This window comes from Garra rufa, chromosome 15, assembly GCF_049309525.1.
Source record: "Garra rufa chromosome 15, GarRuf1.0, whole genome shotgun sequence".
Classification (NCBI taxonomy): Eukaryota; Metazoa; Chordata; class Actinopteri; order Cypriniformes; family Cyprinidae; genus Garra; species Garra rufa.
In genome coordinates this window covers 40,528,516-40,545,610 of record NC_133375.1, presented here as the reverse complement: position 1 = coordinate 40,545,610, position 17,095 = coordinate 40,528,516, and the positions used below count along the sequence as shown (strand labels likewise).

The window sequence follows — 17,095 nt, the reverse complement described above, 5'->3', positions numbered from 1 at the left end:
CAGCCAAACTAGCACAAGTGGGTAAAGACAAATTATTATTTATGAAAATCAAAACAAATACTAAATGAATATTACATAATTATGTAATAGTAAATAATTATATAATTATATTAATATTTTGTATTTGATGATGCAATAATAAAATAAGTTAAATATTTAAAATATTTCATTTTTTATAAAAAAACAAACAAACAGCCACACTAACTCTAGTATGTGTATAAAAAATTAGTATAATAATATACTAAATATATTAAATCATTTTAATATACAATTTTAAATATTTTAATATAAATATTTTAAATTATTTAATTGATATAAAAAAAACTATTTTTTATTAACAATTAAATAAAGCAAACAGTTATTTTATTAGTACTGTTTTCTGGGATATTAAACCCATTTTAATTGTATTCATGCTTCAAAAGACATGCTAATGCATGCTTATATTTTATATTATATATTATATATTAATATTTAATATATAATATTAATATTTAATAATAATATAATATTTTTGAGAATATATGCTAATATTTAGTATTTGATGATGCAATAATAAAAAAAGTATTTATAATATTATTAAATAAAAAAAATTATATCAGCCAAACTAACACTAGCATGTGTATATAAAAAAATAATATTATAATAAACAATATAATAAACAATTTTAATATAAAATATAAAATATTAAAATCTAATATTAAATTAGATCTATAAAAATATTTAAAATTTAATATTACAATTATTTGAATCTTAAAATATAAGCAAATTATATATTAATATTAAATAAGTGATGCTCGTAACAGCCAAACTAGCACCAGCATGTGTGTAGAAGAATAATTATTATTTATGAATATAAAAACAAATTAGAAATGAATAATAATTTTTTTATGTAATACAGTATTTAACTGTATTAATACTTTGTATTTGATGATAGAATAATAAAATAATTATTTAAATATTTATTTTGTCTAAAAAAATATTGTAACAGCCAACTATCACTAGCATGTGTGTACTATAACAAAATAAGTATAACAAATAAAAAAATTATTTTAATAACACATTTTAAATATTAAAATCTAATTTAATATTCATTTTTAAAAATCTTAAAATATAAGCAAATTATATTATATATTAACATTAAAAAAAAAAAAAAAAAAAAAAAAAAAATATATATATATATATATATATATATAATAGTAAACTAAATAAAATAATAAATTTTACAATATAAGCAAATTATATATTAATATTTAACAATAATATCATATTTTTTGAGAATATCCTTTAATTGTATTTATGCTTCAAATATATTTTTTGTTTTATTATAAAAATATTATTTTAAATATTTAATGCTAATGCTAATATTTAATGTAAATAAACAAAAAAATTACCTCAGAAGCAACATTACATAAAATAATAAGATAATTTATATTTTACAGAACATTTGAAATGTATTTTTGCCAATGTTTGTTATTTTAAATGTAATTTATTTTAATATACACCACACTAAATGTTACAGCTATATATAAGCATATATTTAGAAATGTATAAACTGACTGTTCTATTTACATATATGTTCAAAAGAAATTGGTGAGACAAATAAACTTTGCTCAGGATATACTGTCTAGTCACACAGTGTAGTTCCTCAAATATTTGTGGGGGAATTTTTTTTGTTGTTGTTATTTTGTAATTTTGAAGAATAAGCAGATGATACGAACAACATCAGGCATCTTATTATGCAAAATAATCCCAATAAGAGTCAGATGTGCGCAGATGCGCAGATCAAAGGCGGTTTGACTACAGCTGTGTGTTGTTGTTGTGTGTTGCCTGTGGATTGGTGTCTTTGTACCCACCTCTCTGTGACTGGATCTCCTTCTTGGCCTGCTCCAGAATGTTCTTGATGGCATCATCTGACCCAGTTTCAGGAGTTCGGATGCGAGGAGTGATGCTCCTGTCGGAGAGGGTAAAGGAGAGAGAGGAGGTGAGGTGAGTGGGCCGGCTGATCAGAGAGCGGCTCCAAAGCCTGGCGTTTGATTGCTAGATCAATGGCCGCCTTTGAGAAGCTGCCATCGAGTGAGGGAACGCTTTACTTTCAAAACCCAGAAAGAAAACAGAGCTCAGAGCATCACAACAAATGCAGGGTTTGGGAGGGAAAGCGGAAGCTGTGCACAAATACAGCCATAGAAACGCTTGTACAGGAAACCGGGCCGATTCTCTCTGGGGATCTGAAATGGTTCGGTGGGGTTTAGAGGGATGAGACATCTTCAGGATGTCAGATGGGCCTGTGGGATCGGTCAAAGACATTAAACAGTTCAGTTCATTTACTGTAACTTCCATAATGCGCAATCAAATCAGAAGGAAATAGCAGGTGGATAAAATTAGTTGGGATCTCTCACGAAACCTGTCAAGAACTTGTCAGGATCATATTTCACCCCCCCCCCACCAAAAAAAAAAAAAAAAATTATATATATATATATATATATATATATATATATACACACAGTTTTAATTCAATTTATTTTAAATTTTTTTATTTTAATACTTTAGATATACTCTTACCGTGAAGATGATACTGCGTAGAAGAAATATATTTTTAAATAATTATTTAAATATAAAATATTTATATATCGTCGACGTATTTGCTGTACTGCCTTTATGATGATTGAAAATCCATGCTGTATTACTGTATTTACTGTAAATCAAAATGAACCCCACACTGTAAAATCTTATTGATTAATAAAAATGTTATCTATAAAAATGGATCAATAAGAATGCTTATTTATATGATTTTTAATATATTTATATTATGTTAGAGTTAATAATAATTATTATTAAAAAGAATTGTTAATATAGGGTTACAAATAACTATTAGCTGCTTACAAATAACTGATTAAATTTTTATGAAAAACCATTAATATATATGTGACCCTGGACCACAAAACCAGTCTTAAGTCGCTGGGGTATATTTGTAGCAATAGCCAAAAATACATGGTATGGGTCAAAATTATAGATTTTCCTTTTATGCCCAAAATCATTAGGAAATTAAGTAAAGATCATGTTTCATGAAGATTTTTTTGTAAAATCCCTACTATAAATATATCAAAATGTAATTTTTGATTAGTAATATGCATTGTTAAGAACTTAATTTGGACAACTTTAAAGGTGATTTTCTCAGTATTTTGATTTTTTTGCACCCTCAGATTCCAGATTTTCAGATAGATGTATCTCGGCCAAATAGTGTCCTATCCTAACAAACCATAGATCAATAGAAAGCTTATTTAGTGATATCTCAGTTTTGTAAAATCTAACCTTATGACTGGTTTTGTGGTCCAGGGTCACATATATATATATATTGCATACATATGAATTCTTTTATATATTATACATTAGAAGTTGGTCTAGCAAATATATAATTTGAATTTGAATTAATTTTAAATTAAATTAATAATGTTTTTATTATTTTAATAATTGGATTTCATTAAATTATTATTATCAAAATCTAGAATAAAACAAAAAATATATACAAATGAGTACAAATTTTATTTATTAAGTTAATAATATTCTTAAATATTAATAAATAAAAAAGAAAAATAGAACAAAAACTACATATAAAATGTTTAGCAAGATGCAGCTCAGCATTACTTGATTAAATTTTACCACATCAAATGTTGAGCATAAAAATACTGTGATACAGTAATGACGTCAAAATGTTTCTACTATATATATTTCAGGGTGGTCAAACTAATGTGTTTGTGATGCATTTGTCAGTAAGCAAACTGCCTCTTTGGACTGAAAAGCGGACATTTCCTACAATGTTGCAGTTTCTCTGGACTGGTTCGTTCCACTCACCTCGCTGGCGAACCTGGATGGTGCGTAATGCCAGGATGTTCTGCTCATCCGACAGGAACTGCTTCATTTTGATGAAAGGCTCTTTGCCCTTGACGGTGAGCTTCCTCCAGGGTTTGGGTCGAGCCAAAATCTCGCTGACGGAGCCCTGCGAGAGGCCCAGCACGTAGTGGCCAAACACACGCTGACCGATGTTGTGTTTCAGCAGCTGCTCTTTGACCTGAAACGCAATTTCTGCTGTGTCCAACTGGTCGTCGTCTCCTCCCCCTGAGCTTCCGCTCTCCGATTGGTCGCTCGGCATGCCTGTCTCCATGGCGATGGGCATTGAGGCGTTCTGATTGGCTGACATGAGGGCCGCTTTGGCGGCGTAGAGGGCGGTGGGGAACGCCATGATGGAGCTGCCGTCTTTCTTGAAGAGCGGAGACAGGAGCTGCTTCTGCAGGAGCTGCTCTCCGGGAAGTTTCTCGCCTGAGAAGGGCGACACGGAGAAGGGGCGGGGCAGTTCGTGGGCGGAGGAAGGCGTGTCAGTGTTGGGCGGTCCTGGGCTGGAGGAAGTGCGGCCATCTATTGGCAAAGTTCCTGGAGGAGAGGAATACGACCCCGCCGGGCGAATCACGTCCTTAATGGAGTCCTCAGAGTGACCCTCGTCTTAGACAAAGAGAAAAGAAATACATGTTTATTGAATAAACCTGATCATTATGGATATAAAGCCATTTTAAATCTTGCTGATGTGACAGAAATGTTTTGCACAGCTGCTAAATAAATGAAGTATTAAATATAATGAAGTACTGTTAAATATTACAATATTAATTGTTATTAATATTATTATTAATAATAAATAATAATAAAATTATTAAAATATATAGTTTTATAATATTTGTAATATTTAATATTAATTTTATAATTCATTTTAATAATTTTTTTATTATTATTTATAATTCATTTTAACCAACATTGTAGATTGTATAATACTGACTTATTTAACTATTATTATTCAAATCAAATATAGAATAAAAAATATACACATTATAATTACATTTAATAAACAAAATAAATATAATAACAGTAATTATTAGAATAAAAAACTCTATATTTGATATGTTAAGCATGACACATTTTCGAAATTATTAAACAACATATTTTACCACCTAAATTTTTTTTTTCTTAAAAATACTGTGGCAGTACCATGGTATAGTGATGTTGTCAAGATGTCTCTAACCATAGTACCATATTTTAGTAATAGTAACATGGTGTTTAGATGGTACTCCAAGGAAGTGGAAGTGTTGTTTTAATATAACTGAGATACTATTAGTTTTTTGGTTTGTTTTTTTATAATTGTATTATTATTAATAATTATTATTAAAATAAAACATAGTTATTTATACATTTTTTATTAAACTAATAAAACAATTAGTTAATATTAATTGACTTATTGTATACTTTTATTATACCGTCTTATTTATTATTATTATTATTAAAATAAAAGTATTGTTAAATATTATTATATTAACAATTATTATTAATAACAATAATTAATAATAATAATAATTATTATTATTATTAAAATATAAAGTTAAATATACAATTTAGCATCATTAAATAATAATAATTGGTATTATTAATTATTATTATTATTATTAAAATAAATATAGTTATTTATACAATTTTGCATCATTAAACAAAAATATGTATGTATATATATATATATATATATATATATATATATATATATATATATATATATACGCACACACAATATATATATATTATGTATTATATGTATATAATACATAAATAATACATAAAACTGGAATAAAAAACAATATATTTAAAGTGTCAGCTATATTGTCATGTAATGCTAGGTTATGTTAGGAGTTAATAATTATATATTATAAAGTATTAATAACAATAATAATAATAATTAATTTAGCATAATTAATCAAAAATATGTGCAATGTTAAGTTAATCATTAATTTTAATTTTAATTATTTATCTTTTAAATTAATATTAATTGACTTATAGTATATTGTATAATATTGAATTATTATTATTATTATTATTATTATTATTATTATTAATAAATATATCTGTATAGTTTTTATTCATTTCTATTTCAATTTTTTACTACAAGTTAAACTAAATGAAAACGAGAGATGTTGCTTTGGCAATTAGCTGAAGTATATTCTCATTTAATGTTTATTTCAAGTATGGTTTTAGTTTATTGTCCAAGGTACTTCAAATATGGAAGGAAGAAGTTTGTTGGCACATCCGAGAACATAAACAGACACTTCCTTACCGTTGTTGTGTAACACTCTGACTTTATCCACAAGAAATTTGTGAGAGGGCAGAAAGGCGTCTTTGTCCAGCAGCAGAGCCTCAGCAGTTTTGGCCGATTCCTGCGCACACACACACACACACACACACACACACACACACACACACACACACACAGTTAAAGTCCCATGATCGATGCAGATCTACATTATGGATGACGCTAGTGAGGCGTTCACACGGATCGCTGTGGCGTTTCCTCATTGACAGATGCAGGCAACTGTTTTTGGTGGAGAACTTTGAGAGGGTCCGTAATTATATGTCAATATAACTCAGGACTGTTAAACAACCCTAAAGCGCTGCAGGAATAACACTTGATTCACTCACCTGGGATGAACCGCCGTTGGCCGATGCCAGTTTCATGGCTTTCAGGATGCTGCAGGAGACACAACGATAAGTTAACAACGTACACCATCATCGTGCATCATCTTTATAGGTTTTCCTGCAAAATCTCACCTGAGTTCTGTTTTGATCTCTTCATAGTCCATCTGGGATTGTAGTTTGGCCTCCAAGGTCTGTGAAGACACAAATCAAGATGTTAATTATAGGTAATCTGAAAATCATTAGTCCAGAAAGATGACCGATGGAAACACAACCAAAGTAAAGTGTCTACTGCCAGTCAAAAGCTTTTGGATAGGAAGATTTGAAATGTTTTTTAAAGAAGTCTCTTCTGCTCGCCAAGCCTGCATTTACTTGATCCAAAGTACAGCAACAACTGCAAAATTTTGAAATATTTTTACTATTTAAAATAACCGCTTTCTATTTGTATATATTTTAAAACATAATTTATTCCTGTGATTTGAAACAGAAATCTTTTGTTACATTATAAATGTCTTTATCTTCACTTTTGATCCATTTAAAGCATAAATAAAAGTATTAATTTTAAGTATTACATTTTAGTTAAAGAATTAGTAATTCTGTGGTGTTTTTGTCATTTTATTAGTTCTTTTAAATACAGTTTATAGTTTTTTTCTAATTAAGTTTGAGTTTTTAATTACTTTAGTACATCAAGTGAAACTAAATTAAAATGAGAAACTAACTGAAATAAAAAATATATATTTTTAAATATTTTATTTCAGTTAATGTTTATTTCATTTTTCATTTTTTTTTAATATTTAGATTTTATCATTTTTTGTATTTCTTGTAAAATTTTTGTATCAATTTTGAATACGAAAATTCATATTAAATTATATTCATATTAATTTGGTCAATTTATATTTTCCATTTTCATTAAATTTTGCATTTTCATTTAGATTTTTTATTTTTGCATTCTGTAAAATTTTTGTATGCATTTTAATTTATATTTTAGTTAAAGTTTTAGTAATTCTGTGGTGTTGTTTTATTGTTTTTTAAAACACATTTTTAAGTTTTTGTTTTAGTTATTTTAGTAAAAAAATGTTTTTTGAACAGCAAATCAGCATATTAGAATGATTTCTGAAAGATCATGTGACTATAGAGACTAGAGTAATGATGCTGAAAATTTAGCTTTGAGCACAGGAAAATATATTCAATTAAAAAGCAGTTATTTTAAATAGTAAAAATATTGCACAATATTACTGTTTTGGGGTATTTTGGATCAAATAACTGCAAGCTTGATGAGCAGAAGACTTCTTAAAGAACATTAAAAATTAAAAATCAAAACTTTTGACTGGTAGAGTAAGTCAGATTTGTTTGGTTTATTATAAAATCAAAATTATGCTTTAAACACACACTACTGTTCAAATTTTGGAGTTTGTTTGATTTTATGTTTTTGAAAGAAACCTCTTCTGCTCACCAAGGCTGTATTTATTTGATCAAAAATACAGAAAAAAAAATGTAAAATTGTGAAATATTATTACAATTAAAATAAGTGTTTCTATGTGAATATATTTTAAATTGTAATTTATTCCTGTGATGCAAAGCTGAATTTTGGGCATCATTACTGCAGTCTTAAGTGTCACATGACCCTTCAGAAATTATTTTAATATGCTAATTTGCTGGTCAATTTTCAATTATCTGCTTATTATCAATGTTGAAAACAGTTCAAATTTTTGTGGAAACTGTGATACATTTTTTTTTTTAGAAATTTCAAAAGAACAGCATTTTCTAACACTATAAATATATTTACTGTCCTATTTAATCAAGTCAATGCATACTTGGTAAATATTCATTTCTTAAAAAAAAACAGTTTATGTTTGTTAATGCTGTTTTTTGCAAAGGTGGATTTTTAGATGCAGTGTAAGTTGCTTTGAATAAAAGCAAATGTAAACAAGGTAAAATGTGTTAAATGAAGCTGAGAATACTATGCATATATGCAAATACATGTGACACTCTTATTTGCAGCTGGAAGCATATTCAAAATCAGCCAAAAATATGTGAAAATGTGCAAGTGTGCCGCTTTAAAACAAATTTGCAGCCAAGTTACATAGACTTTTTTGAGTTACATACTTTTAAACTATAACAATCCTGACCTCATATGTGACCCTAGACCACAAAACCAGTCATAATGGTCAATAAATCAGCTTTCAATTGATGGTTTTTGTTAGGATAGGACAATGTTTGGCCGAGATACAACTATTTGAAAATCTAGAATCTGAGGGTGCAAAAAAATCTAAATATTGAGAAAATCGCCTTTAAAAGCTGTGCAAATGACGTTCTTAGCAATGCATATTACTAATCAACAATTAAGTCTTAATATATTTACGGTAGGAAGTGTACAATATATCTTCATGGAACATGATCTTTATTTAATGTCCTAATGATTTTTGGCAAAGATGAAAATTTGATCATTTTGACCCATACGCTGTATTTTTAGCTACTTAAGACTGGTTTTGTGGTCCAGGGTCACATATTATGGCTAAAAAAATATTTCATTTTCACATTTCATTTCACATAACATTTTTTTAAATTGTAGTTTTAGTTAACTAAAAAAACTCTGTTTTAGTCATTTTGTGGTGCATTTTTGTCATTTTCATTTGTTTTTTTAATGTTTATATAGTTTTTTAAATATTTATTTTCTTCAGTTTAATTTTAGTACATCTGATACTAAATTTAAATGAGTAAGAAACTGAAAAAAATAAAAAATAAATAAATATATATATATATATATATATATATATATATATATATAGATTACAGTGAGATTAATCTAGATTAAAAAAATTAATCTATGCCCACCACTACAATATAATTTTATTTCAGTTAACATTTATTTATGCATTTTCATTTATATTTTAAGTTTTAGTAATCCTGAGGTGTTTTTTTGTCATTTTTTTTAAATATGTATATATTGTTTTTTTTTATACATTTTTAATCAAAAATTTAGTTTTGATATATTTATGGAAGGAATTTTACAAAATATTTTCATGGAACATGATCTTTACTTAATAACCGAATGATTTTTGGCATAACATTTTTTTTTTATACTTTTGACCCATACAATGTATTATTGGCTATTGCTACTTAAGACTTTGCTACTTAAGTTTTGTGGTCCAGGGTCACATATTACACCTAAAATAATGCACTCTCACCTCTATAGCTTCTGACTTATAGGCCAGCTGCCGTTCCAGCTCTGCGATCTGATTGGCCGAGGAGTCCTGGACTTCCTGTAAGGTGAACTGGAGTCTCTGGACGTTCTCGAGCAGTCGTAGGATCTCTCTGTCCTTGGAGAACAGCACGGCCTCCAGCCGGGACAGCGAAGTCTCGTCTCGTTCCTCGCGCTCCCTCTCCTGAGACGGCAAATGAAAGGAGGGCGATGAGCAGATCAGGGGGACGGGGAGTGGCACGGCCCGACATGAAACTGTCTTTTCAACTTCAAAATGGGCTCCTGCTCTCTGGCTTCCTATAATCACTGCGCCTCAAAGAGCCACTAATGAGGTTCCAGTGGCGTGGGAGCAACTGATCATTTCCTCCCACAGCAGATTGGACGTGTTAAGGTGGCAATTTGCAGTCGCCCGGCTTTCATCTAAAAGAGAGACTCGTTCTTACCTCTTTGGGTCGGTCCTCTGATGGGCCGGTCCCTTTAGAAGTGCTCTGAGTGCCGGCGAGCTGCTCCCTCAGCCGCTCCACCTCCCTCTGGGCCTGATCCGCTCTCTGCCATCAAACACACAAGTTTGGGAAACTTTAGAAGAGCTGAAGATCCCTCTTGTGTGTGCAGTGACCCCAAAAATGTTTAGACACTTGAGCTAGACTTGATGGAAGAGTTCATTGAGACTTTGATGTTCACATTTCTGCACACAATCTATTACATTCCTTCTGTCATCAATTGATAGTTTAGACCGTTTTAGCATGTAAAAGTCTTTTAGTGTAATTATACAAATGTCCACCTTCAGCTAGTACTTCACATGTCTTTTTGCTGTTAAATCTTTACTGATTTTTATGAAGTAGCCCTAAATGTAAGAATAACTTTCATATTGTTCGCAATATTATACAATAAGTTGAATAAGCAACTTGGCTTTACTTGATTATCATTTTAGTAAAATCAGGTTCAAAAGTGAGTATCACATATGATCATCAAGCTTTTGAGTAATGTTTATTTGTTCATCTCTCAATCATCATTGTGTTGCATTGCATTATATGTTTTAAAGCTACTTTAATCACAAATCTAAGCATTTAAATATCATTTTACAAAAACATTATTAGGGACCGTTTTTCCTAAAATTTTCCTAAATTTTTTTAGTTAATTTATTTTTCATTTTAGTTATTTTAGCACATCAGGTTAAACTAAAATAAAAAAAAAACTTTTAAGCTTTTAAATACTCTATTTCAGTAAACATTTATTTATGGTGCTGTAAGGGTATTTTTGGCCACTTTTAATATACACACATACATGTTTTATTTTTATATTTTCCATTTTTTTTAATTTTTGTTAAAGTTTTAGTGATTCTGTAGTGCATTTTTATTATTATTATTTTTAAATGTCTATAGTTTTATATATATATATATATATATATATATATATATATATTTTTTTTTTTCAGTTTTTATTTATTTTAGTACACCTGAAACTAAATTAAAATGAGAAAAAAATCAGAAAAATATAAATATTTTTTATTTCAGTTAACATTTCTTTTATTTCAAATAGCAAAAATGTTTTTTATGGTTGTAGTTTTAGTTAACTATAATAACCACTTTTATCGCAGACTGTGTTACACATTTAGATTTTTTAATTTTTGTATTTTGTATAATTTTGTATGCATTTTCGTTTACATTTTAGTTACAGTTTTAGTTTTTTAAAGTCTTTTAGTACATCAAGTTAAACTAAATTTAAATGAATTAGTTAAAAGAAATTAAGTTTTGTAAATATTTTATTTAGTTAAAGCTTATTTCAAATAAAAACATTTTTTATGGTTGTAGTTTTAGTAAACTATAATAACTCTTATGGTGCCATAAGTGTCTTTTACAGCCACTTTTATTGCAGGATGTATTACACATTTAGATTTTAAAATTTTGGTATTTTGTATTATTTTTGTATACATTTTCGTTTATATTTTAGTTAAAGTTTTAGTAATTCTGTGGTGTGTTTTTTTTTGTCATTTTATTTTTTGTAATTGTAATTTTTTTATCATTTAAAAAAATAAATATGCTTATAAAGTTTTTTTTAAAATTAATTTTAATTCCATTTTTTTTAGGTCTTTTGGTACATCAAGGTAAACTATATTAAAATAAGATATTAGTTAAAAGAAATTAATTTTTGCAAATATTTTATTTTATTTCAGTTAAAGCTTATTTCAAATAACAAATTTTTTTACGATTTTTTACATTTTTGTATTTTGTATCATTTTTGTATGCATTTTTGTTTATATTTTAGTTAAAGTTTTAGTAATTCTATGGTGTGTTTTTTTGTCATTTTATTTTGTGCAATTGTAATTTTTTGTCATTTTAAAAAATATATATTCTTATACAGTTTTTTTTTAATTAATTTTTATTTCCGTTTAGGTCTTTTAGAACATCAAGTTAAACTAAATAAAAAAAAAATAAATTAAAAAAAAAATAAGTTTTATAAATATTTTATTTTATTGCAGTTAAGGAATATTTAAAATAACAAAAAATCTTTTTATGGGATGTAGTTTTAGATAACTACAACAACCCTGGTGCCGTAAGTGTTCTTTCTGCCACTTTTATTGCAGACTTTCTAGTTTCAGGGCAGCGTGCGGTAAAATACTGGGAAGTCAGTTTAAGCATCAATACAAATCAGGGCCAAACGTTCCCAGAGATCCAGAATCAAATGTACAATCAGGCCGAACGGAGCCAGAACGCCCTCGAAAACCCAATCAGAGGAGATTTCCAGGTGCCGCGCAACATCCGCAGGTAAAACAGCGAGAGCGAGCGCGTCTGCCTCCGTTCTGCTGAGGCGCGTGTTTACTTGCAGGCACTTTCTTCTCAAACTGTTTACCTGCTCTGTCACACTCGGCCTGCTAATTAATGACTCATTTTCGAATCATTTATCTAAGAGCTGCTGGCGAAGGGAGAAAAAGCAAATCACAGTGGAAAAAAAGGAAGCAATCAGCGCAATGAGGTAACTAACAGCCCTCCTCGTTCGCCACATCGCTCTCGTCTCTCAGCATCCATCTCTCTCTCTCTCTCTCTCTCTCTCTCTCTCTCTCCTGTCCTCCGCCGCTCGCGCGGCACCATGGGAAAGAGCGCCGGCTAATCACGGGCCTGCGAGAGCGAGGACGACGAGAGTGGTGGGGGAGGAAGAGGGGCTGCAGGGGCGTCTAATTAAACTCAAAGCTTGATTACGAAGGTGATTATCTTCACGACGCGCCGTCTCAATCAGAGGCTGAGAGGAGGGCACCGCACTCACCTGGTTGGCCTTCTCCAGGTTCGCCATTAGCGCGCCCATCTCCTCCACTCTGGAAGATACAAACCACACGTTAAACATCATCCGCCATCACGTTTAATGCTTACATGCAATTACACACACATTCATGCTGCTAAGAAAATGCACAGAGAGTCATGTTTAGTTCGGAGGTTGTTCTGAAATGAGTTTGACAAGTGACACAAAGGATTAAATAACAAGCAGTCAACAATGTTAACTAACATAACTATTAGCTAGTTAACATACCCTTGATACAGGGTCATTATAATAAAATAAAAATAAAACTAAACCTACAAAAAAAACAAAAAAACCTAAAATGCACTAAAATAACTAAAGCAAAAACTGAAAATGTAAAAAATAAATAAAAATAAAATAAAAATAAAATAACTAAACATAACAAAAACACACAACAAAATTACTAAACCTTTAAAAAACAAAAACAAAAAAAACAATGGCTACTGGACATAATGGTAACTGAAATAAAATAAACAAATAAATAAAATAGTGCTGTCAAATCAACAAATCAACAAAGATTAATTGCATCCAAAATAAAAACTTTATATATTCTTAAGAAATATTTACACACACATATATATATGTATTCATATGTATTCAAATAAAATAAAATAAAATAATAAAAAATACATTTAGTTAAACTAAAACTGAAATAAAACTGTAAAAATTAAAAAAAGCACAAATAACAAAAACACACAACAAACTTACTTTAAACAAATTAAAATACAAATGTAATATATTAAAATAAGAACTATTAATGAAAACTAGAATAGTGCGTTCTAGTGTAAATTTAATTACTTTTAATTAAAAGAAAAAAATACAAATATTGTTTATTTTAGTGAAATTTTATGTACATACATAAATGGAAAATATTATAGAATTATGTTATATAATATTATATTATACTTATATATCGTATAATATTAGATTATATACATACATGTAAATGTTTTTAGTATTTTTTAAATTTTAATAAAATGTATACATTTCTAAAAATGTGTTGTCATGTGTAAACTTAAAGTCTCACAAACCACAGTAAATAACATTTCTTGCATCATTTTTAGTGAGACACTAATGAAAGTCAAGGCTTCAGTGAATCATGTATGAATTATGTGTTTATTATGTGAACGATTCATCGGACTGATTCAAACTGACTCCAACTTTGAGTTTGAGATTCAATTTGAGCGATTAAATAATAAAAACTGTTTTTTAAGGGTTCGGTTCATTTGGTTTATTTAATCCGGACCAAAAAGGAAAAATTATACATTTGGTCCTGGTCCACTTAGCGTTCACACTGGCTCATTTTGTTTTGGATACACCTTTTGTTACCTTCTTGAAATCATGTCCCATAGCGTTGCATCTAGTCATTACTTCCTGTTTTTGGTTCGTTTAGAAGTATTTGGTCCTTGTTGCATTCATACAGTATTTGATTCAAACTGCACCAGAGTCAATTTGGAAGCGGACCAAGACCCATCTTTTTAGTGGTCTCGGCCCGCTTGTTTGGTGCGCACAAGGGTTCGGATGGCAGCGTTCACACTTACTCAAATGAACCGCACTAACAGAGCAATTGCACCAGAGTTAGTTTTAATCAAACCAATGACAAGTGTGAACACACCCTAAAGGCCTTTCCACACTGAGTGTGAAAAAAGTGAAACGCGCTGGAATAAAACAACAGATTCCTATGAGTGCTTCATGGACCGCAAACATTCGTGCACTGAAAAAGCGAATGTTTTTTTAACAACCAGTCCGACGAATCTTTTTAGTTTCGCAAATCGAAAACACAGCCATCCAATAAGATTTGAGCTTTACATCATGTGCCTGGAGAAGCTGCTGTTGCACAAAAGGACAAGAGTGTTGGCGCTGTTTCGAAAACCAGTGTAAACGAACACAGAAGAAGAGTATTCTGAGAGAGAAGAGGATGCGCTCTTGTTATCATTGCATCTGAGAACAGATGGTTATTCTCACAAGTTCTTAATATAATTTCTATTAATTCTACACTGAATTATGTAATCTGGAGAAGAACACTGTCCGTTTTCTTCCACATGCGTGATTGTTATATATATGAGTCAGAGCGCGTTCACCCTCTAGATCTTCATATGTGACCCTGGACCACAAAACCAGTCTCAAGTCGCTGGGGTATATTTGTAGCAATAGCCAAAAATACACTGTATGGGTCAAAATTTTAGATTTTTCTTTTATGCCAAAAATCATTAAGAAATTAAGCAAAGTTCATGTTCCATGAAGATTTTTTGTAAAATTCCTACTGTAAACATATCAAATGTAATTTTTGATTTGTAATATGCATTGTTAAGAACCTAATTTGGACAACTTTAAAGGTGATTTTCTCAGTCTTTTTGATTTTTTTGCATCTTCAGATTTCTGATTTCAAATAGATGTATCTCAGTCAAATATTGTCCTATCATAACAAACCATACATCAATAGAAAGCTTATTGAGCTTTCATATGATGTATAAATCTCAGTTTTGTCCAATTTAACCTTATGACTGGTTTTGTGGTCCAGGGTCACATATTAAAAAAGTAAACATTTTTTATTGTTCTACACATGAAATATGAAAGCAAACAGACATATGATTATGTTATATTATATATTATATATGATAAATTTTCTGTATCCGTTTTGTATGCAGCTCATGGTATTTTTAAAACAATAAAGGATGTTTCTGATAAGCAGTGTGGTGTTATCAATATTCAAATGTGGCATGATGCTAATTGTACTTCTATTTATATTTTAAGATGTTTTCTTGTAAGCATTATAGATAGTTTGTGTTTGTCACGTAGAACCAAACTTTATTTATCTTAAGTTAATGCTGTATATTGAGCAGCGGACGATGTAAAATCATTCTAGGGCTGTGTAATTAATAGAAATTTCGATTTTGCCATTAAACGATCATGAAAATGCAGTAATCGAGATGAAATGATTATTGCGCCCCATTCTGCCCTCTTTCCAGTGGTGTGCTTTCGCTCCTCCATAAATGCACAATTTCACATGCAAATCAGCAAAATCATGTGACTTGACTTTCGTAAAATGGGACGTGCTTAATTTATTAACGTTTCTTTGATATTGTGTTTTTAAAAGCGAGAATGAGAACTCGCCCTGTTCTGTGTAGGCACTCAGAGACGGAGCAGAACACGGATTTGTGAAGTTATCTTTTAACTCAAGGTGCGCGCCTTAAAGGTCAAATACAGACAAAAATATTTCAAAATGAGGCGCTTGGTGATTATTCATGTAAACCCTTGTCAGTTATGTCTTAAATGAACATAAACAGTTGAGAATGATAATACGTGTGTAACAGCTTTTAAGTATATCTTAAAGCGGCAACAAATAATATTCCTTCTGCCGTCTCTGTGATTAATATTAATAAAACGTAAAAACACAAAGAGAAAAATCACTTACTGCTCTTGAATGAAGGACTTTTGTAGTATTAATAAGAACAAAGCATATTTAATTATTACAGTGAAGACGCTGTTTTATTTTACATTCAAATAATTACATTCGATTTCTGTAGTATTGTTAGACTACTTTAGACTTGCATAAAAGTATTCAGTATTTTTTTAAGCACTTTTTTTCTGTTGTATTGCTATCTTTAAGTTAATCACTAATATAAAGTTTTGGATCCAGTCATAATCGTGTAAAATTATCATGATAACAATATTGACCAAAATAATTGTGATTATGATTTTTGCCAAAATCAAGCACTAATATACAAGATACATAATGCATTGTTGGTCGACGGCACCTAGCACAGAGGCGTGAATTAGCAGAAGGCAAGCAATCGGTTCGCGCTGTTCGTCAGCAATTCGCCTCGTGTTTTCGCATTGCACTTAGTGTGGAAAGGCCTTAAGATTCATTAATCAGACTACACTGGTTGTGATGCATGTTTTTGAGTGCAGCAAGTGAAGACGATGCAAGAGAAAGATGAGAAATCAGTGTTGCTTTTACCATCACTGAAATTCAGGAAACACTTTTGTTAGATATGAATATCATAAATCGCTAAACGCACTGCCATTTAAAATCACAGTGCAGAAACCTTACCGAACGCAAAGGATAAGCTACTCCAGTATTTACACATAGATCTGCCTAAA

At 29.8% G+C, this 17,095-nt stretch overlaps 1 protein-coding gene across 1 annotated transcript in view; it reads right to left on the bottom strand.

Moving 5' to 3' along the window:
• Positions 1–1,797: 1,797 nt before the first annotated feature.
• The window catches only part of cux2b (cut-like homeobox 2b), a 168,875-nt gene continuing 153,577 nt past the window's right edge, over positions 1,798–17,095 (bottom strand). The window contains exons 9-16 of the mRNA XM_073819893.1: positions 12,962–13,010; positions 10,144–10,248; positions 9,687–9,875; positions 6,634–6,692; positions 6,505–6,553; positions 6,143–6,242; positions 3,846–4,494; positions 1,798–1,948 (exon numbers count right to left, since the gene is read on the bottom strand). Of these exons, the coding sequence (XP_073675994.1) occupies positions 1,798–1,948; positions 3,846–4,494; positions 6,143–6,242; positions 6,505–6,553; positions 6,634–6,692; positions 9,687–9,875; positions 10,144–10,248; positions 12,962–13,010 (1,351 nt within the window). The remainder of the gene's footprint in view (positions 1,949–3,845; positions 4,495–6,142; positions 6,243–6,504; positions 6,554–6,633; positions 6,693–9,686; positions 9,876–10,143; positions 10,249–12,961; positions 13,011–17,095) is intronic.